The following is a 19244-nucleotide window of genomic DNA, read 5'->3' as shown; positions in this document are numbered from 1 at the left end:
AAAATACTGTATCCAGTTACAGTAAAAAACAACAAAAACTGAAATTACAGTGGAGAAAATACTAGACTTACCTGCTGAATTTGTATAGTGCTTACACCTGATTGGTGTGTCTACAATTAAGCATCCATGTGTTTGCGTACCTGATGGCTGTGTTTCACAGATCGGCTCATAGGTGTGGTCGTTTGACAGTCAGTGCTTTGGAATTGCAAGGAAGTGACATCATGATATACTTCCATGTCTAATGTCTACAAGTGTGTTTGGTGTTTTGCAAATCACTGTTTGTATTGTTTAGCATAAAGTGTGAGGCTGACATTGTGCTTATAGTGGTGCACATCTGGGCCAATGTTTGCTCCTTGAGTGTAAGGTTTTGATAATTGTGTAATACTTTTGATTTCAGTGTGTAAGCAATCGGCAAAAACTGTAAAGGAAAGTAAGATACAGTTTAAGACAAATGAGAACGGTAGAAGAATAACAAATATTCAATACAAAATGATAAAATAAAAATAAGAGAACATGAGAGTAAAATAGAATAATACAATGTATCAATAAAAACTGTAAATACTTAGATGAATAAATAAATAAAAAAACAGAAAAACAGATCAATAAAATAAATCCCATTTAACCAAAGCCAGGTTAGAAAGGTAGGTCTGTAGTTTGCTTTTAAAAACATCAACGTTCTCTGCTGCCCATGTTATGAAGGCCCAGCAAACATTGTCAGTCTTTAAGTTTACATTGGAGGGGGAAAATAAAGTCAATAAGAAGTCGGCGTACAGCCTACTCAATTTCACCAGACTTGAATATGTCCGAATGACCATTTACCTGATAGCTGCTCGCACCGGATCCTTTTATTTTTCAACTTTATTTGCATATTTTCACAAATACTGATAGGCTACAAACAATTTTGAACAATTCAGCATCCTACTTAAAATATAAAAAAAAAATAGGCAGTCATTTTCATTCAATAAACATGATAACCTTATATAATGATGACATAACACAAATAAAGTTAAAGGTACTTAAATACACAGTAAGAAAAGAGGAAAGTCAAAAAGAAATAAATAAATTAAAAAAAAAATACAATAAATACCCAAAAAGATTGAATTGAAAGGTCGGCTATATAATCACATTTCCTTGAAAAAAATCAGCTGTATAAATACTTTTCTTATTGCTCGCACCTGATCCTGTGATCCCCGCTGTTTAATGTGTGCGTGGCAGTGATGTAACAGTGATGTAACAGAGGAGGAGTCAGATGCCCCTCTACTGCGTTCACTCAAACTGTCGGATCCTTTACAGATGAACGCATGCCTCTACCTCGGAGCACTTTGCTTGAATTTAACCAACAGGCAAGTCGACGCCAACGTCCATGTAACTGCTGTAGTTTGGTAGCTTGTTGGTTTCAGTGTGCTGCTGAAGTGGTGAATGCATCTTGACTGAACTACTGCCGAGTACTGCTGAGCGCCTAACAGGTGTTGGGGACCGCCACCCGGCCAGAGAGAGAACATGTCCAATGGGAAAGACGCAAATGCTGCAGAAAAGTGAGTACAGGCAACTTCCAAGTTTTAGTGACACGCAAAAAGTTGTCTTTTCCCTAAATATGTGATATCTTCGCCTTCTGGATCAGCAGGTAGGATTCTGTTTATCTTGGGAAATGGTAAAAAAGAAAAGAAAAAGGAAAACCGGTATAGGAAATAATAATATAGATTCACTCTCATGCTGCACCAGGAAACGTTATTTTAGTCGTCGTTTCCTTTTCGTCTGCCAACCTAGTTCATTTTGTCACAAATATTTCTAACTCGGGACTGCAGCAGGGTTCAAAACCAGAGTTAGAATCAGAAAAACGATTATTGCCAAGTAAGTGACACTAACAAGGTGTCACTTGCCTTGGTGCATACATAAACAAACAGACATTGAACATTAATGAAATAAACAAAATATACAGAAAGAAATATTTACAAAATAGGTGTTTAACATTAGACAAAACAGGCTAAATGGATTGAGTGCAGAATGTGCGAAATATATAGAATGGGCAGGTGTATAGTCCTGGATGGATGTTGATGCAAAGTGTGGGGAATAGGACATTTAATATATAATATAGTAATTTCATATTAAGGACAACACCGATGCTGCTTTTGTGTGATGCTGCTCTTATTGCATCATGTGTTTAGTGACTAAGACTGAACTAAGCTTCAGACAAACTTAAATGCATGTTGTTGGTCTTTGCTGTGAACCTCTTACCTGCACCACACATGGATCCTGTATGTCTATCAGTGTGCTGCTGATTCCCCCCCCCCCCCCCCCCACAGCACACGGCTCAGTGCTTTTGCTGTGTGCACGCTTTGATCCGTGTTTGTGTTTGTGCGGCAGCTCCTCACAGATGACTCTGAAAGAGTGCCTGGATGAGTGCATGGAGGCCTTGGATCTCTTCCTTAACAACCACTTCAATGAGAGCCTGGAGAGGCTGCGGCCAAGGTAACGGAATAATCCCCGAGTCACGTTTGGCTCCACACAGGTTTGAACCAGCTGTTACAGTCTGGGTTTTTCAGGTTGTAGTGCACTGCATACACGTTTTAGCACATTCACTGTGGTATCTTTTAGTATAATGTCAGCAGAATTTAGTCTCGGGTGATGTTAAGAAGATGAAACTGTGGTGTGACCTGTGAAGTAGCGTGCTTTCTGTCAGCCATGACACGAGGGTGGGCCTTATGTATAGGCTTCAGTTCTCCAGGATATGAGGTGTTTGCTGAAGCTGACGCCCAACGTCTGACTGTTTCAACAGCCAACGAAAGGCAACCCTACAAAATAAACACTATGCACAAGACGGCCTGGGACGGCAGAGGAGATAGGAAGAATAAAGAGAACCAGACATTTGCTCTTATCTTTTCTCAGCAGGAAAATGCGCCGGTCATACAGTAGCTATGCTCTTAAAATTGCCTCTGTTTGCTTCCAGTGTATAATGTTGATCCTGCCACTCCGTGTTTCCTATGTAGAGTGAATGAGAGTATGTACCATGCTCTTATCTACGCCACAGTGCTGGAAATGCAGGCCATGATGACTTTCCAGCCTGATGACATCAGCAATGCAGGAAATACCATGAAGAGTGCCTCGGAGGTGTGCCAGAGGTCAGGATGTCACATGAATAGTATTTTTCACCAGGTTTTTTTTTTTTTTTTTTTGTTTATTTGAATAGGGACAGATACAAAAAACATAGATTATTACATAAAGAACAATCCGATGCCTGTATCACAGTGTTTATAGCCATGGCTAATTCGCAACACCTGTCCCTAGAAGGGCTTTTAACAGTTAAAATAATAAAGGAATCACATTTTTACAGTGAATACAATAAAATTTAAGTTTGCTTAAAATTTAAAAGTTTAAGCATATCGTTTCACTCATTTCATAGACTGGAATAATAATAAAAAAGTCGTCACATCTTTTAAAACACTTTATTCTCTCACATGCTGTCAACTCTTCTTCCACAGTCCATCAGCCATAAGAGGCAAATTTACATGGACTGTTTCTGACCATACTACCAATTTGACTGCGTTTGCATGAGAGAAGCCATTAAAGCAGCTGCTAAGATAATTTGCCAAAATGGGCACATGCAATTCATGGATGATTGCTGTCACTGTCAGCAAATATGTGGTTAGCACGAATACTAACACCATTCCTTTTGTTGATACTGAAGTATTGTTTGGTGTTTCAGGTTTCGACGGAAGTCCCCAGGTTTAACTAACAAGTCAGTAGGAGAATCGCTCACTGAAGGTAATAGGCTTACATGTTTCTCTTCTTAATCCACCCAAAAAACAGTAAATGCAAAGGGAAAATGTGTAATTTACGTTTAATTTTTCTTATTTCAATAGGGATTACATGTACAATTGTCTGAGTGTTCACTATGTCATATATCCCGCACATTTTCAATGGAGTTTGATAGCAAAAAAAAAACTATAGCAGCCTATCTAAAACGGTCAGTGCCAATCTTCTTGATGTTGTCAACTTCTCTATCCAACAGTAATTACTTTTTTTTGTGCAGACTCACAATTTTCCACTGAAATGTAACATCCTTAGAGAAAACAGCTCTGAAGCTGTAGCCGCTTAAGCACTGCAGTGCTCTAAGCTAAATGCTAACATTTGCATGCTAACATGCTTACCATGTTCATCATCTAAATTAAGATTAGATTAGACTTTATTGTCCACCTAGGTGGAAATTTGTGTTTGGCTTCTCCAAAACATTAAACACAACTATGACATTGGATATTATCAAACATTAAACATACAGCACACTAATACTACACGCTATTAAACAAGTAATTGTACAATGAGCAGAAGCAGCAGCAGGTGGAAAGAAGGTAGGATACAGCCTACAAGAGAACATAATTAAAATACCCAGTCCTTTCTAGTGCAGTCATTTTGCATTCAATGCCTCTATGGCATGGGGAACAAAAGACCTTTTATAAATATTCCGGCTCGCCCTCGGGACCCTGAATCGACGGCCAGACGAGAGCAACTCAAACTCTGAGTTTAGTGGGTGTGAGGCATCCACAGATATCTGTCTGGCCTTCCTGAGTACCACACTGTCAAATAGATCATTGAGCTGCTTCTGTGGCCTGCCAATCACCTTCCCTGCTATTTTAGCTCGTCTGAGTATGTTAGCATGCTAACATTAGCTAATTAGCACATAACTTATGTGCTGCGTTCATCGGAAAAACATTTTTCCGAGTGAAAACGTCATCATTCACGTCCCTTCCTGTGGGAATTAGAGGTGGGAAACTGGGGCTAGATTTTGCTAACCAAGTTTCCCAGTTGGTGACGCGTTGTGGACAACTGACGTTTGATGGAGGCGACTTTGGTTCACTGAAGATTTTTCAATGACAATGAACTGTTTATTGTGGACAAATGCCTCTGCCAAGAAACATACACAGACATAACATGTTTCAAATTATTCATAAATAGGCCCATGTATAAAAAAACACCTTATCCATGTCCTTTCTCGTCACACCTGTCCATGTGCTGTTTGTATGATCGCATAAGAAAACCGCAGCAAATCTTTTGTTATTGTGGCCTCCATGTTTTCACACACCTGATGCTGTAGTCTACGGCCAACCGTTGGTGGCAGTCATGCAACAAGTTGTTATGCCAAACGCCAATATAACAGAAGAAGAAGAACACGCATCCCGACCATGTGAACGCTGGCAGTCGGAAAAACAACGTAATCATGGGGGCGATCCCTGTTATTCCCAGGTGGCATGAACGCAGCAAAAGCCCTGCTCAGGCTGATTAGAATGTCATTAGACTTGCAGATATTTGGCCATAAACCAAAGTATTGCACAAGTAAAGACCATTTGAAATTATGTAGCTAAATAAAATGTCAGAGATCACCAAATAATTGCAATTCCCCCGTAAGGAGGGACATGGATGTCTGTACAAAGTTTTGTGGCTACACATCCAATAGTGGTTGAGATATTTTAGTCCCGGCCAAAAGTGTTTAACCAACCAACTGACAGAAAGTAAAGAGGAGTGGTCCCTGGGGGATAAGGTTTTATTGCAGAAAATAAGCCCTGGGGCAAACAAGTTAATGATACTTAAACATTTGTTCAGCAAGACAATCTTCACAGATGAACACCACTTTTATGAATTATGAAGCGTAAATGCAACCTTCGGAAGTCAAAAGCTAACTCTAGGCTATAAACAAACTACACCACGGTTGCATGACTTCAACATCTCCACCTCTAAAGTGGCAGTAACGTTTAATGTCCCTGACAACCTCTGTCGCCTCATTTAGCCACTTGTTAGCAACTGTTGTTAGCACTCACCTTTTTTTCAGACATGTAAAAGCATTAAAATACACAAGTGGAGCATCCCTAAAGCCATGCAGCTAGTGTGGCTAAAACATACGTAAACATGGTCTTCCCATATTATTTGCTATGATGAGGTAGCAGTGAAACAATTTGATGCTTTATTGCTTGTTGATTTTGATCCCTGTATGTTATTTATTATTTCATGTGTCATGTTTATGCATGTGTTCTTGCAGTGCAGCTTCACGCTGAAGTCTGTTACGCAGAGTGCCAACTCCAAAGAGCCGCGCTCACCTTCCTACAGGTGCAGTAGGCTAATCCCATTTTTAAAACGTAGAAATGAACTGTATATATCTGTATATCTAACGTAACAGCACACCACAGTTTCCACATTATCAAGACTGTGTTTATTTAGGAAGTGTCCAGCAAATATATGGAACGAACATTCCACTTAGGCCATTTTATATTAGTTTGAATGATAATCTAAGCACCTCAATTCAATTTACCCTTTCCCTTGTTGTTTTTTCTGCAGGATGAGAACATGGTGAGTTTTATCAAAGGAGGGATCAAAGTACGAAACAGTTACCTAATTTACAAGTAAGTAATGAGAGAGAAACAGGGTGTGTAATTAGTAAAAGTCGGTGGTGTTTAATTTTATTGAGCAAAAAGGCTGTATACATTATCTCAATATTTATTTCCCACTCTTCTCGCAGTTGCAAAATTTGTAAGGTTATCAAAGGAGCACTCCATCAATTTTGCCTTCTGTAGTTTTGGAGGAAACTCTCTAAACTGTCTAAAAAATAGCCCTGACGATGTCATAGTGACATCATCAGGCTCATCTCATTTTAGATTTGGAGACTTGATTAAATAACAGAAAGTCTCCTTTACAAACTGGGCATGTGGAGTATCAGGCAAGGAGGTTCTTAAAAGATGCTATTGATTTGCATTATGGGAAATGTAGGAACAAGTGTTTTTGGAGCTTGAAAGTCTGGATATTTTGGCCTCTGCTACACAGATTTTGATCGTTCTTTCTTTTTTAAATCTGTATCTTAAACAATTCCAATGTGTAAGTGTAACAGTAAATCACTGATGAAACCTTTTTAAGTTAGATGGGTTTTTTTGTTTAGTCAAATGTCATTATGTGGGGTGACCTCTAGCTCACACGGTAGAGCGTGCGGCTCGCCCTGTAGGCTCAAACCTTGGCAGCGGTTTGGGTTCGATTCTGACCCGAGGCCCTTTGCCACATGCCATCCCTTCTCTTTCTCCTGCATTTCCTGTCATTTTTCAGCTGCTTTAATAAAGGAAAAAGCCCTCATAATTTGACGCCCTCCCCCTGCAATGACTCTGAGGACCCCCTGTTGAAGATCACTGCTATACAGTATTAGGTCATTATGCTGAGCTGTGTTGTTAAACAATTGACATAAATGCCTTTTTTTTTCATCCAGAGAACTGCATTCCTTCATACAATCTCACAACTGTCTCAAAGGACCCAGCCACGTTCACTTAGAGGGAGGAATATCATTTGGAATAGGAGCGTTTAATCTGGTACGTCACAAAAGCAGCCCCAAACACCATTGTTTGACTATAATGGTGTGTGTGTGTGTGTGTGTGTGTGTGTGTGTGTGTGTGTGTGTGTGTGTGTGTGTGTGTGTGTGTGTGTGTGTGTGTGTGTGTGTGATCGTGTGTGACTACCATACAGTTTATCAGGTCTTCTTTATTCACAGACACTCTCGCTATTTCCTCCACGGATACTCAAAGTTTTAGAGTTTGCGGGCTTCTCTGGAGACAAGGTGTGATATATGCACATTTCCTCCATTATGCATTAACTCACACACTCATGGATGTTTTCTACATGTGTGTTTCTGTTTTAGGAATTTGGTCTGTCTCTGCTGCATGACGGTGCGACCGGGATGAATTTGCGCTCCATGCTATGCGCTCTGCTCGTGCTCTGCTACTACACCTTTCTCACGTTCATCCTAGGTAGTGCTGTACCCCCTCCAAAGCATCACAAGCATCAGAGATTCAGATGATTCTGATCGTGTGGTAATATCCTGTCATTGAAAATGTCGGTACGATGTATCATATGTATCGTATCTCCGTTCTGTCCTCTCAGGTACAGGCGAGGGAGACGTGACTGAAGCTGAAAGGCTGCTGAAACCTTTCCGTCTCCGCTACCCACGGGTGAGTGGCAACAAGGATCATCTGTTTACAGGATACATCACTTTCCAGGAAGTTCTGAAGTGCTAAAAGTCCAGTATATCACTGCCTTTGTTGCATCTATTTTGAGCATTCTTTTTTTAATGTGTCTCTTACGAGGGCCCCAACTTTAAGGAAGTGCAGTAATAAATAACTGAAGTACAAAATTTCTAAAGGATAACTCCCGTTTGTTTTTATTTTGACATTTTACTTTTTTTTTATCTTATTTTTGTAGTTTTGGCCATTGTTTCTATCAGTTAATGACAGACATTGATTACATTGTACTCACCAAAGTAATTGCAAAATTTTCGGAACGTGGCACAACCACGAATTAAAAGAAGTCAGACTGGGCAACTTCCTAGTGCAACTTTGAATTACCATATGTGCCCTTTTTATGCACGCATACAGTTTTTTTGAGCAGAGAAGGAATATTTAGTTTTATTTCCATTTTTGCTTTCACATCTCAGCAGTTAGCTTGAGTGGTAAAATGAGTACAAAGTCATAATTGATAGAAAGAAGTCGGAAAAAAGTAAAATAAATAAATAAAACAGAATGATCCTTTATTGGCAATCATTGCCCTTTTAATCTTTCTATTTTTACACCATCTTTGCGTCTCACAGTATGGCAGCTCTTTCTTACAAGTCCCTCCCTTCAACTCATATATATTCTTTTTTCTTTTTATGGTCTAGTCACACACTCAGAATCCTCCCCACCCTGATTACTTTAATCTGATACTCACTCCACCTTCCTCTCACGCAGCCCCTTCTGCACCCTGCATCCTTACATCCTCTTTCCTTCCTTTTACGTGAACTCGCACACCTTCAGGCTATCACTCCTTCCACTCCACTTGACTCACATTCTTGTGAATTCATTATACCTGTTTCCACTCCACCTTTTCCCTACATGCCTGCCCATCCCAGAGAACAAACTCAAAGCTCTGACACAATGTGTACCGACCCAGAATGGAAATTACTTGGTTAAACATTGGTAAGAGTAATTGCTAAACAGGTCTGCTTGCAGATAGAGGAGAAGTTAACACACAGCAAATTGACATGTAATACTGAGCAACACTGGAGGCTGAAATCTATTTTTTTCTTCTGTCCAGGGAGCAATATTCCTCTTCTTTGCAGGCAGGACTGAAGAGATCAGGGGCAACATTGATGAGGTGTGTTTTGATGAAATGTGTCAGTGGTAGGGCTTGGAAGAATGACGACTGATGTTATATGTCCTGTACATTTAATCTTTTTTAATAGAGCATTTTGTTGTCAGCAGCATATATGCACAAGTTTTCAAGCCATTTGATAATAGAATGTCATAAAATCTGTACATCATTTGGGAAAAACATGATAGTTGCCAAGGAAAAGGATCATTTGGGAGAGCCAACATCCGATTTTGTATCTAATTGTACTCCAACTGTCTTCATCATTCTGAAACCTGAACACAACAGATGTTGAGGATGATTCATTCTCAATTCTGCCATCTAAAGAGACGCAACAACTGACTTTTTAAATTACATAGCATAGGTAGGGTAGGAATTTGGCAGCATTACTAATCTAAAAATAATTTTAGTAGACTTTACAGAATGAGCGATTTTCATTAACATATAACTTCTGCTCTATTGATTTGCCAGTCCAGACAAAGAGACTGAGGGGATATGACATAGTTATTTTAAAAACATATAAGATTAGGGGATTTTGAGAAAACGTTCGGGGCTGGAGCCCCAGAAGCCACCCCCTCGCTCCGCCCCTGGCGTCACTGTTGCATATCCTTGTTAATGTTCTATATGATGTAATGTCAATGATCTGCCAGGCGGTGGCACTCTTTGAAGATGGCTGCAAGGCCCAGCAGACGTGGAAGCAGTTCCACCACATGTGCTACTGGGAGCTGATGTGGTGCTTCACCTACAAGCGAGCGTGGAAGATGGCGTACTTCTACGCAGACCTGCTGAGCCAGGAGAGCCGCTGGTCCAAGGTACAGAACACCAGACGGGCCAGAGGAGATCAGTGGGAATTTAGTTGGATGATCTCTCAAAAGAAAGATGTGCGTCGATCTTGTCGAAATGTGTGAATGCTTACTTTATGTTTCTCACTGCTAGGCCATGTATGTTTACATGAAAGCTGCTTACCTCAGCATGCTGGCTGAAGATGAGGCCAGGCCTTTTGGGGAGGACGAGGTCCAGCTCTTTAGGTAAATGCACTCACTGTAATTGCTCCATGATTTATCTCAGAAACATATACCACATATTTACTCACTCACTCACAACATAGACATAACAACACTTCAGGATGTAATGAAGTTGTTGAAGGTCCCCTGCAGACATGTTTTGAGACCTATAAAAATACTCTTGCTTTGAATAATAATTTTTAGCTGATGTAGTTTTTCCACTGAAAAGTGTATTACCTCACTAAAAACTCTCCAAATTGAACCACATTTGGCTTTGAAACTAGGTGTGATGTCACAAAGTTCCGCTCTTACGTGGACGACTTAAACGTCTTCACAACTCAAAACGTAACCATTCTGGTTTACTTTCACTGCTCTCATCAACTTGGTTTCCCGCAGCAGGAGGCAGCTGTTATTAGCGAGAAAGCTCTGATAAACCCATTGTACACTACCTGCACAGCACCAAACGGCACAAACAAAAGTTAGCAACTAGCTGGGGAACATAGTGGTGCATTGATATTTCCCTCAGGAGTTGGTTGAGACCAAAAACAGAGCTAAAAGAGAGTTAATATTGGACTTAAATTCATCATGTGGACAGAAGCATGAGTCCAAATGAAAATATTGCTCCATGTGTGGTGGATGCGTAAATACCATAGACTGTAAAAGTAGTGGACATAGCATCACTGGCGTCAACCCTTGGTTTGTGGACTGCCGTTTTGAAGCCTCGAGTTTGGCCGTCATCGCCGATTGTCAACCCCTCCTAATTGAGTCATCCAGTGGAGATTAAACAGCGAGTAACTGGCGCCATTTAGCTGCATGTACAGCAGTAATATGTAGATAAAATCTGCAATTTTCCCCTAAGTTACCAGCTAATGCTAGAGGTAGCTAGCTAGCTTGGATGGCAGAACGCTGAAGAAGACATTTTTAGCTGACCAAAATGTTCCAATTACCTTTTTGAAGTGAAAACACACAGTGAGAGGGTCAAAGTTTAAGAAGAAAAACACTGTCAATACCCAAACACAAGTTCACAGCTATTTTAATCTCCACAGTGCCATGGTTAGCATTGCTAAGCCTCTGTCCTGATTGACAGGTCGGCGTGTAGCTAGGCCCCTAAAGCATCCCCTGCCTTATAGTCTATTTTAAAATAAATGGGACTATAATTTACAAAATGAACATCCTGCTGTATTGAAGAAAACTTGAAACTAGCGATTGAGACCATAAACTTATTATTGAGGTAATAAATCAAGTGAGAAGTAGGGTCATTGTCCCATAGACTTCTATGGAAACAGACTTCTTTTTCAACCAGTGGAGTCACCTCCTACTGGAAGTTAAATGCAGGTTTAAGGCACTTCCGCATTGGTTTCACTTTTCAGACCTGGAAGCTTTGTCCATTATTTTTACAGTATATGGTAAATATGCAACTGTTAGCTAACATGTTTAGTGTAAGGTGATAATATGTCACATTTGTGTGGTTTACATCTAGTTACGCTGCCTCCGTGGCTATAAATAAATAAATAAATAAATAAATGCAGGTTTAAAAGGAAGTAGCATAAGTTTTAGGCACTGTCTCCCTAATTCAGACCTCATGTCTTCTTTCCTAATTATACTTCACTAATGTTCCTGTGTCTTTAGACAAGTGCCCACCTTCAAGCAGAAGATAGCAGGGAAGTCTCCCCCGACTGAGAAGTTTGCTATCCGTAAAGCCAGACGCTACAAGGCTCGCTGCCCAATCAGGCTACCAGTGCCGGTGCTGGTAAAGCTTCACACACACACACACACACACACACACACACACACACACACACACACATACAATGGCAAATATGTTTGACTAACAGAGCCATCTAACAGTATTCACTGTTTCATTATAGGAGATGATGTACATGTGGAACGGTTTCAGCATGATCAGCAAACGACCAGAGCTGACTGAAGGCATGATGCAGACTTTGGTGGATGCAGAACGCACCCTGCTGGAGTCTCCTGGTAATAGCACTTATCCCAAACCAGAACAAACCCCACTTCCAGGATTTCACTCTTTTCGGCCGGATGTCCGTTACCTTCCTCTTTCTTTGTGTTGGCATTCTAAACTCCGGTGGAATTATGAGGACTATGGTTAACTGCTCCTCAGATCTCTGCAGGGTAAATCCAGGCAGCTAGCTAGACTATCTGTCCAATCTGAGTTTTCTTTTGCACGACTAAAACAACTTTTGAACGTACACGTTCCACCAAAACAAGTTCCTTCCCGAGGCTATTTTGCCTCACCGTGGCTCTGCCTGGTGCTTGGTGCCACCCAGCACGATTGTGATTGGTTTAAAGAAATGCCAATAAACCACAGCACGTTTTTCTCCCATCCCGGAATGCTGTGTGGACTAGCCAGACCCTCCTTTGCAGCGCTGTGGAGGAAGGTCTAGCAAAGTGAGACAACCTAAAATATAACTGTAGACAAAATGAGATAACTTGACACTCTCCTCTACAGAAAACGAGTATTCATTGGATGATCACTGTCTGATCCACCTGCTCAAGGGTCTGTGTTTGAAGAACCAGGGTCACCTCCAGGCTGCTGAGGAAAGCTTCAACAAAGTGTTTTCCAGGTGACTTCCAGTGGATTTAACTTCAAGTTATTCCCTGCTAACATGGCATGCAAGTCAACAAACCATTTATCGTCTGTGAACAGAGACACATCAGTGTGTGTGCACTGCATGTAAAGACCTGGATGCAGTTTTTGGCAACATGGATGAACACACTGGTCATTTAGACCAAGTTAAGACCACTTAACTTTCAAATTTTAGTAGGCTATGCCATTCTCCCAATAAGAACTGAAATTATTAACGGGTCCAAAGTCATCCTGAAAAGGACTTTTAAATTTAGTGTTTGCTTATCTTGTATCAAAATCTTAACTCAAGATTTTCCTGACATTTAAGTAAACACTGAACTGGATGTATTGACAATGCACTGTTTGCTTAGTTTCCTCTCAACTCACCCATCAAGTCATACAGTGAATATTTACATAGCACTGAAGAATGGCAACCATTCTTGTTTAAGTCACACTGATAATGACTACGTTTACATGCACATATTATTCCGGTTTTTGCCCTTATTCTGACAATACAATATTCTGACTAAGCTGTCTACATGGCTAAAGAAAATAAATATTGCACTAATATTCCTGTTTACATGTAGCAGGACATAATACATTTAAAAAAAAAAAAAAAAAGTTTTCCAGCTGTGGGGGACTTGTTGGACTGTGCGAACACAGCCTCCCTCTTTTATTTCTTCAACCAGCTTCTTGAAAATGTCGGTTGCGATGTTTGTGCATATTAAAAAACCTGTTGATACCCAAATCTTTAGTAATGTTTAGAAGTAGGTGTGTTTATCCTTCCTACCTGAAATGTGGTCTTTTTTTTGGGGCATGCATCTCTTCTCTTCCCCATGCTTGCGAACTGTGGTTTGTGAACAACAACCATAGCAACGCACAGAGCCAGGGGCCCTAAACTGTCGCAAACTGCAGTTAAAAATCCCGATTCAGATGCATATTCCGAATGCGTTGTATACATGTCCAAAGAATGCTTCTAAAACGCGAATAATACCGGCATATCCTACAAGTTTTTTTTTTTTTTTGGGTGGGGGAGTGGGCATTTTAAGCCTTTATTTTATAGGACAGCTGATCGGAAAATTCTATATTCGGAAAAAGGCCTCATTCGGAATATCCAAACAGAATATGCTGTTACCATGACCCGTATCAAATTTGGAATTTTGTCATATACTGAATAATTGTGGAATATTAGTGTGCATGTAAACATACTCACTGAATGTAATGACCAGGCTTTCAAGTAGGTCCCGAGAGAAACATTTGATTCTTCATTCATTTCAAAAGTTAGTCACCTACCCGCATGGAAAAACAAAACTCTTGTTCCTTATTTTACAGGGTAACCTACATTTGAAATTGAACTGTATTATGTGACAATTACACTTAGTTCACCTTCTTTATGTGTGTGTACTCAGTGAAAAGAAGATCAAGTTTGACCACTACCTGGTGCCTAACTCTCTGGTGGAGCTCAGTCTGCTCTACATAGACCAAGGAAGAAGGGACGAGGCTATTAAACTACTGCACAAGGCCAAGTAAGTTACTCCCTTAAAGCAGCTTCATTGATGCATACAGCATCAGGGACACTGTCAAATCCTGCCACCTAGATCCAGCAAGAGTCGAATATCATTTGTATTCTTGTGCCCATAGACTGTAATGACAGAAATGCAGTGCTTTAATTAGAGTTAAAAAGCTTCTAGTAGTCTAAACCAGCAGCCTGCACAGCTTGCATGTGCAGCATTTGGGGGCACAACATTGTCTGCATGGATTATTGTGCTGGTACCTGTTAATATTTTGTTAATAGAAAACATTTTGGGGGTTATGTGTAATCAAAGCCCTTATTTAGCTGACTTCCTACCTTCCTCTTGTGTTTTGTCGAAGCAGACATTCTGCCCAACACGTAACAACAAGTACACCATGAGTACCTCCATTTATTAGAAAGTGACAGGAGTGAAGTAACAGTACTCAGTTGGACTCAGATGTACTTTACTAACATAACAAAAACTAAAAATATGAATGACCAACAAAATAGCCCATATTTAAGGTGTAATGTAATCCATTAGAACAGCTGTGCAATAAATACAAATATGGATGATATTATGGACAATTATTCGGCTGGAAATCATTTATTCTGTTTTTATATATATATATATATATATATATATATATATATATATATATATATATATATATACAGTGAGGAAAATAAGTATTTGAACACCCTGCTATTTTGCAAGTTCTCCCACTTAGAAATCATGGAGGGGTCTGAAATTGTCATCGTAGGTGCATGTCCACTGTGAGAGACATAATCTAAAAAAAAAAATCCAGAAATCACAATGTATGATTTTTTAAATTATTTATTTGTATGATACAGCTGCAAATAAGTATTTGAACACCTGAGAAAATCAATGTTAATATTTGGTACAGTAGCCTTTGTTTGCAATTACAGAGGTCAAACGTTTCCTGTAGTTTTTCACCAGGTTTGCACACACTGCAGGAGGGATTTTGGCCCACTCCTCCACACAGATCTTCTCTAGATCAGTCAGGTTTCTGGGCTGCCGCTGAGAAACACGGAGTTTGAGCTCCCTCCAAAGATTCTCTATTGGGTTTAGGTCTGGAGACTGGCTAGGCCACGCCAGAACCTTGATATGCTTCTTACAGAGCCACTCCTTGGTTATCCTGGCTGTGTGCTTCGGGTCATTGTCATGTTGGAAGACCCAGCCTCGACCCATCTTCAATGCTCTAACTGAGGGAAGGAGGTTGTTCCCCAAAATCTCGCAATACATGGCCCCGGTCATCCTCTCCTTAATACAGTGCAGTCGCCCTGTCCCATGTGCAGAAAAACACCCCCAAAGCATGATGCTACCACCCCCATGCTTCACAGTAGGGATGGTGTTCTTGGGATGGTACTCATCATTCTTCTTCCTCCAAACACGGTTAGTAGAATTATGACCAAAAAGTTCTATTTTGGTCTCATCTGACCACATGACTTTCTCCCATGACTCCTCTGGATCATCCAAATGGTCATTGGCAAACTTAAGACGGGCCTTGACATGTGCTGGTTTAAGCAGGGGAACCTTCCGTGCCATGCATGATTTCAATGACCATGACGTCTTAGTGTATTACCAACAGTAACCTTGGAAACGGTGGTCCCAGCTCTTTTCAGGTCATTGACCAGCTCCTCTCGTGTAGTTCTGGGCTGATTTCTCACCTTTCTTAGGATCATTGAGACCCCACGAGGTGAGATCTTGCATGGAGCCCCAGTCTGAGGGAGATTGACAGTCATGTTTAGCTTCTTCCATTTTCTAATGATTGCTCCAACAGTGGACCTTTTTTCACCAAGCTGCTTGGCAATTTCCCCGTAGCCCTTTCCAGCCTTGTGGAGGTGTACAATTTTGTCTCTAGTGTCTTTGGACAGCTCTTTGGTCTTGGCCATGTTAGTAGTTGGATTCTTACTGATTGTATGGGGTGGACAGGTGTCTTTATGCAGCTAACGACCTCAAACAGGTGCATCTAATTTAGGATAATAAATGGAGTGGAGGTGGACATTTTAAAGGCAGACTAACAGGTCTTTGAGGGTCAGAATTCTAGCTGATAGACAGGTGTTCAAATACTTATTTGCAGCTGTATCATACAAATAAATAGTTAAAAAATCATATATTGTGATTTCTGTATTTTTTTTTTTAGATTATGTCTCTCACAGTGGACATGCACCTACGATGACAATTTCAGACCCCTCCATGATTTCTAAGTGGGAGAACTTGCAAAATAGCAGGGTGTTCAAATACTTATTTTCCTCACTGTATATATATATATATATATATATATATATATATATACACACACACACACACAGTGCTGCTCATAAGTATTCATACCCATGGTCAAGTTGACTAAAAAGAGGAATAAAAAAATCATCTTTTGGAAATTGATCTTAATGCCTTAATTAAAAAAATGAGGAAAAATACGACCTTTTAAGGACACCAATTTTTTTTGTGAATTAATAATGTATTGTAAATAAATAAATGTTCTTCCTTAAAATACAGGGGCCATAATTATACATACCTCTATGTTAAATTCCCATAGAGGAAGGCAGATTTTTATTTTTAAAGGCCAGTTATTTCATGGATCCAGGATACTATGCATCCTGATAAAGTTCCCTTGGCCTTTGGAATTAAAATAGCCTCACATCATCACATACCCTTCACCATACCTAGAGATTGGCATGGTTTTATTTCAGTTAGCCTAATAGCTGGTTTGATTTGCATTGATATGGATCTTATCTCAGTTAGCTATTAGGCTAACTGAAATAAAACCATGCCAATCTCTAGGTATGGTGAAGGGGATGTGATGATGTGAGGCTACTTTAATTCCAAAGGCCAAGGGAACTTTATCAGGATGCATAGTATCCTGGATCCATGAAATAACTGGCCTTTAAAAATAAAAATCTGCCTTCCTCTATGGGAATTTAACATAGAGGTATGTATAATTATGGCCCCTGTATTTTAAGGAAGAACATTTATTTATTTACAATACATTATTCACTCACAAAACAAATTGTTGTCCTTAAAAAAGTCGGATTTTTCCTCATTTTGTTAATTAAGGCATTAAGATCAATTTCCAAAAGATGATTTTTTTTTTTATTCCTTTTTTTAGTCAACTTTAGCATGGGTATGAATACTTATGAGCAGCACTGTATAATATATAGCTTTATTTATTACCCTGTTTTTTATGTGTTTTTAAAAGGAGTCATGCTCGTAATTTCGTTCATGCTTTTCATTTCTGTGTTTTGCTAAATGACAGTAAAAGGAATCTTAAATCTTGAAATGCCTAACATAAAGAAAAAGATATTTTTGGAATACATATTTATTTGCTGCCTTTAAGATAGTTGGATGAAAACATCAATACCACTCCCATGTCTCAGAGCAGTATCAATCTTCTCTTCTGACTCTTGGCAAGAAAGTGAATAAGAATATTTTACTATTGCTGTAAAAAGTTCCTTTTTTATACTACTAATTTTTTTTTATGTTTATATTATATGTAATATAATGTATTTATTGCAATTAGCATTATTTCACCAACAAAGTCTTCATCACAGGACTGTTGGGACAGGATAGTCCCACAATGTACAGCGAGTACCGTCTCTATGGTTACTTAGTGTATAGCCCCTACAGGAACACTAGAGGTCGCTCTCTGCCTGTTACAGAACAACAAATACTATCCACTCACGGCGGAAATAAAATGGGTTCTTGAAGACTAATAAATTGTGTATCAACCCTCTGCTCCCATTGGATAAAAGGCAGTAAAGTAGGCAAGTTGTGAGAATTCGCAAAAAAAAATGTAATTTGTAATATTCAATAAAACACCAACACTAATCCTTTCACACTTTAACCTTCCTCCCCTGTTTTGACTTGTAGACACAACTACAAGGACTACTCGATGGAGTCTCGTACACAGTTCAGGGTACACGCTGCTCTGGCCAAACTCAAGGCTGACCCCGGGGAAGAGGAGGACACTCATATGTAGGAGGACATTTCTTCACACTGGACTCGCCATTTCCCTCACAGTTATGGCTGTTTTAGCCCCAGTTTTTTAAAACGTATATCCATTTTCAACAAGTGAATGCTGGGTTGTTGTTTTTTTATCACTGTGTTCAGGTATACCTTTTTGTGTCACTTTCTACACTAACATATCATTGGACAAAGGTAAAGACTGTTTTACAAAAGCCTGGACTGCCCAGACTGGCTTCCAAGATCGTAAAAGTGTTAACGGTTTGACATTGTGAACTGAGGGACAGTGTATATACAGTACACTTGATATTATGGACAAGGTTTTCACGGTTTACATAGAAAAATTAAACACTAAATTTAAATCAATTGATTGAAAGCATCACAACCAGTGTAAGACATTTTATGACTTGATGAAATGTATAGTAATGACTTTATATTTTACTAAATTAAAATAGCTCTATGATTTTTACATAATTAAGTTACTATAGCATACTGTGCAGTTTTGGAATGACTACATTTTAAGGTGTTAAGATCTAAGGTGTTTTAAGATACAAAATTGTTTAAAAAAAAAAAATTTAGAAAATGGTTAACTGACTTGAAGAAATGTATGCCCCACAGTCAGCAGCCAGTATGCTATGCATTCATTCATTCCTCGTTCTGTATGCTTGCAACGGAAATGCATACGAGTACAACACGCCACGGCTAAAGAGGTGAACCGTTTACTGTTCTCAACTCACTGACACCGTCTTGATGTGTTTTGAATGAATCAAAATTCAAACGCACATTTGTAACAGTGCATGCACTTTCCAAAAATGTCAGAATGTTTAACAAAATATTTTTGCATAAATAAATTCTACATACGACTGTCTGTTTTGTCATTAATGATGCCAAAATTACTTTGTAATATTTATCGTCCTTTTAAAATATTTTAAACATACATTTCTTGGCCGCCTGGGTAGCTTACCTGCTTGAGTGTGCGCCCCATGTACAGGGGCTCAGTCC

The 19244-nt window shown here is 39.5% G+C and overlaps 1 protein-coding gene across 2 annotated transcripts; it reads left to right on the top strand.

The window, feature by feature from the left end:
* The first annotated feature begins 1216 nt into the window (after positions 1-1216).
* On the top strand, positions 1217-19105 carry zgc:158403 (tetratricopeptide repeat protein 39A). 2 transcript variants are annotated; one of them, XM_031318719.2, is made up of 18 exons: positions 1217-1535; positions 2365-2469; positions 2988-3119; positions 3704-3762; positions 6029-6096; positions 6325-6389; positions 7238-7337; positions 7517-7582; positions 7664-7772; positions 7906-7973; positions 9094-9153; positions 9798-9959; positions 10084-10175; positions 11781-11901; positions 12020-12131; positions 12625-12739; positions 14151-14267; positions 18150-19105. In XM_031318719.2, exons 1-18 carry the CDS (start codon positions 1501-1503, stop codon positions 18256-18258), a joined length of 1695 nt encoding a protein of 564 aa, XP_031174579.1. In that variant the 5' UTR covers positions 1217-1500; the 3' UTR covers positions 18259-19105. The 2 variants fall into 2 exon arrangements, with proteins under 2 accessions (XP_031174579.1, XP_031174578.1); XM_031318718.2 differs by having other exon boundaries at positions 1501-1535; positions 7664-7775.
* Positions 19106-19244: the final 139 nt, after the last annotated feature.

The sequence above is a fragment of the Sander lucioperca genome, chromosome 21 (genome assembly GCF_008315115.2).
Source record: "Sander lucioperca isolate FBNREF2018 chromosome 21, SLUC_FBN_1.2, whole genome shotgun sequence".
Lineage (NCBI taxonomy): Eukaryota > Metazoa > Chordata > Actinopteri > Perciformes > Percidae > Sander > Sander lucioperca.
This window is presented reverse-complemented; position numbering and strand designations above follow the sequence as displayed.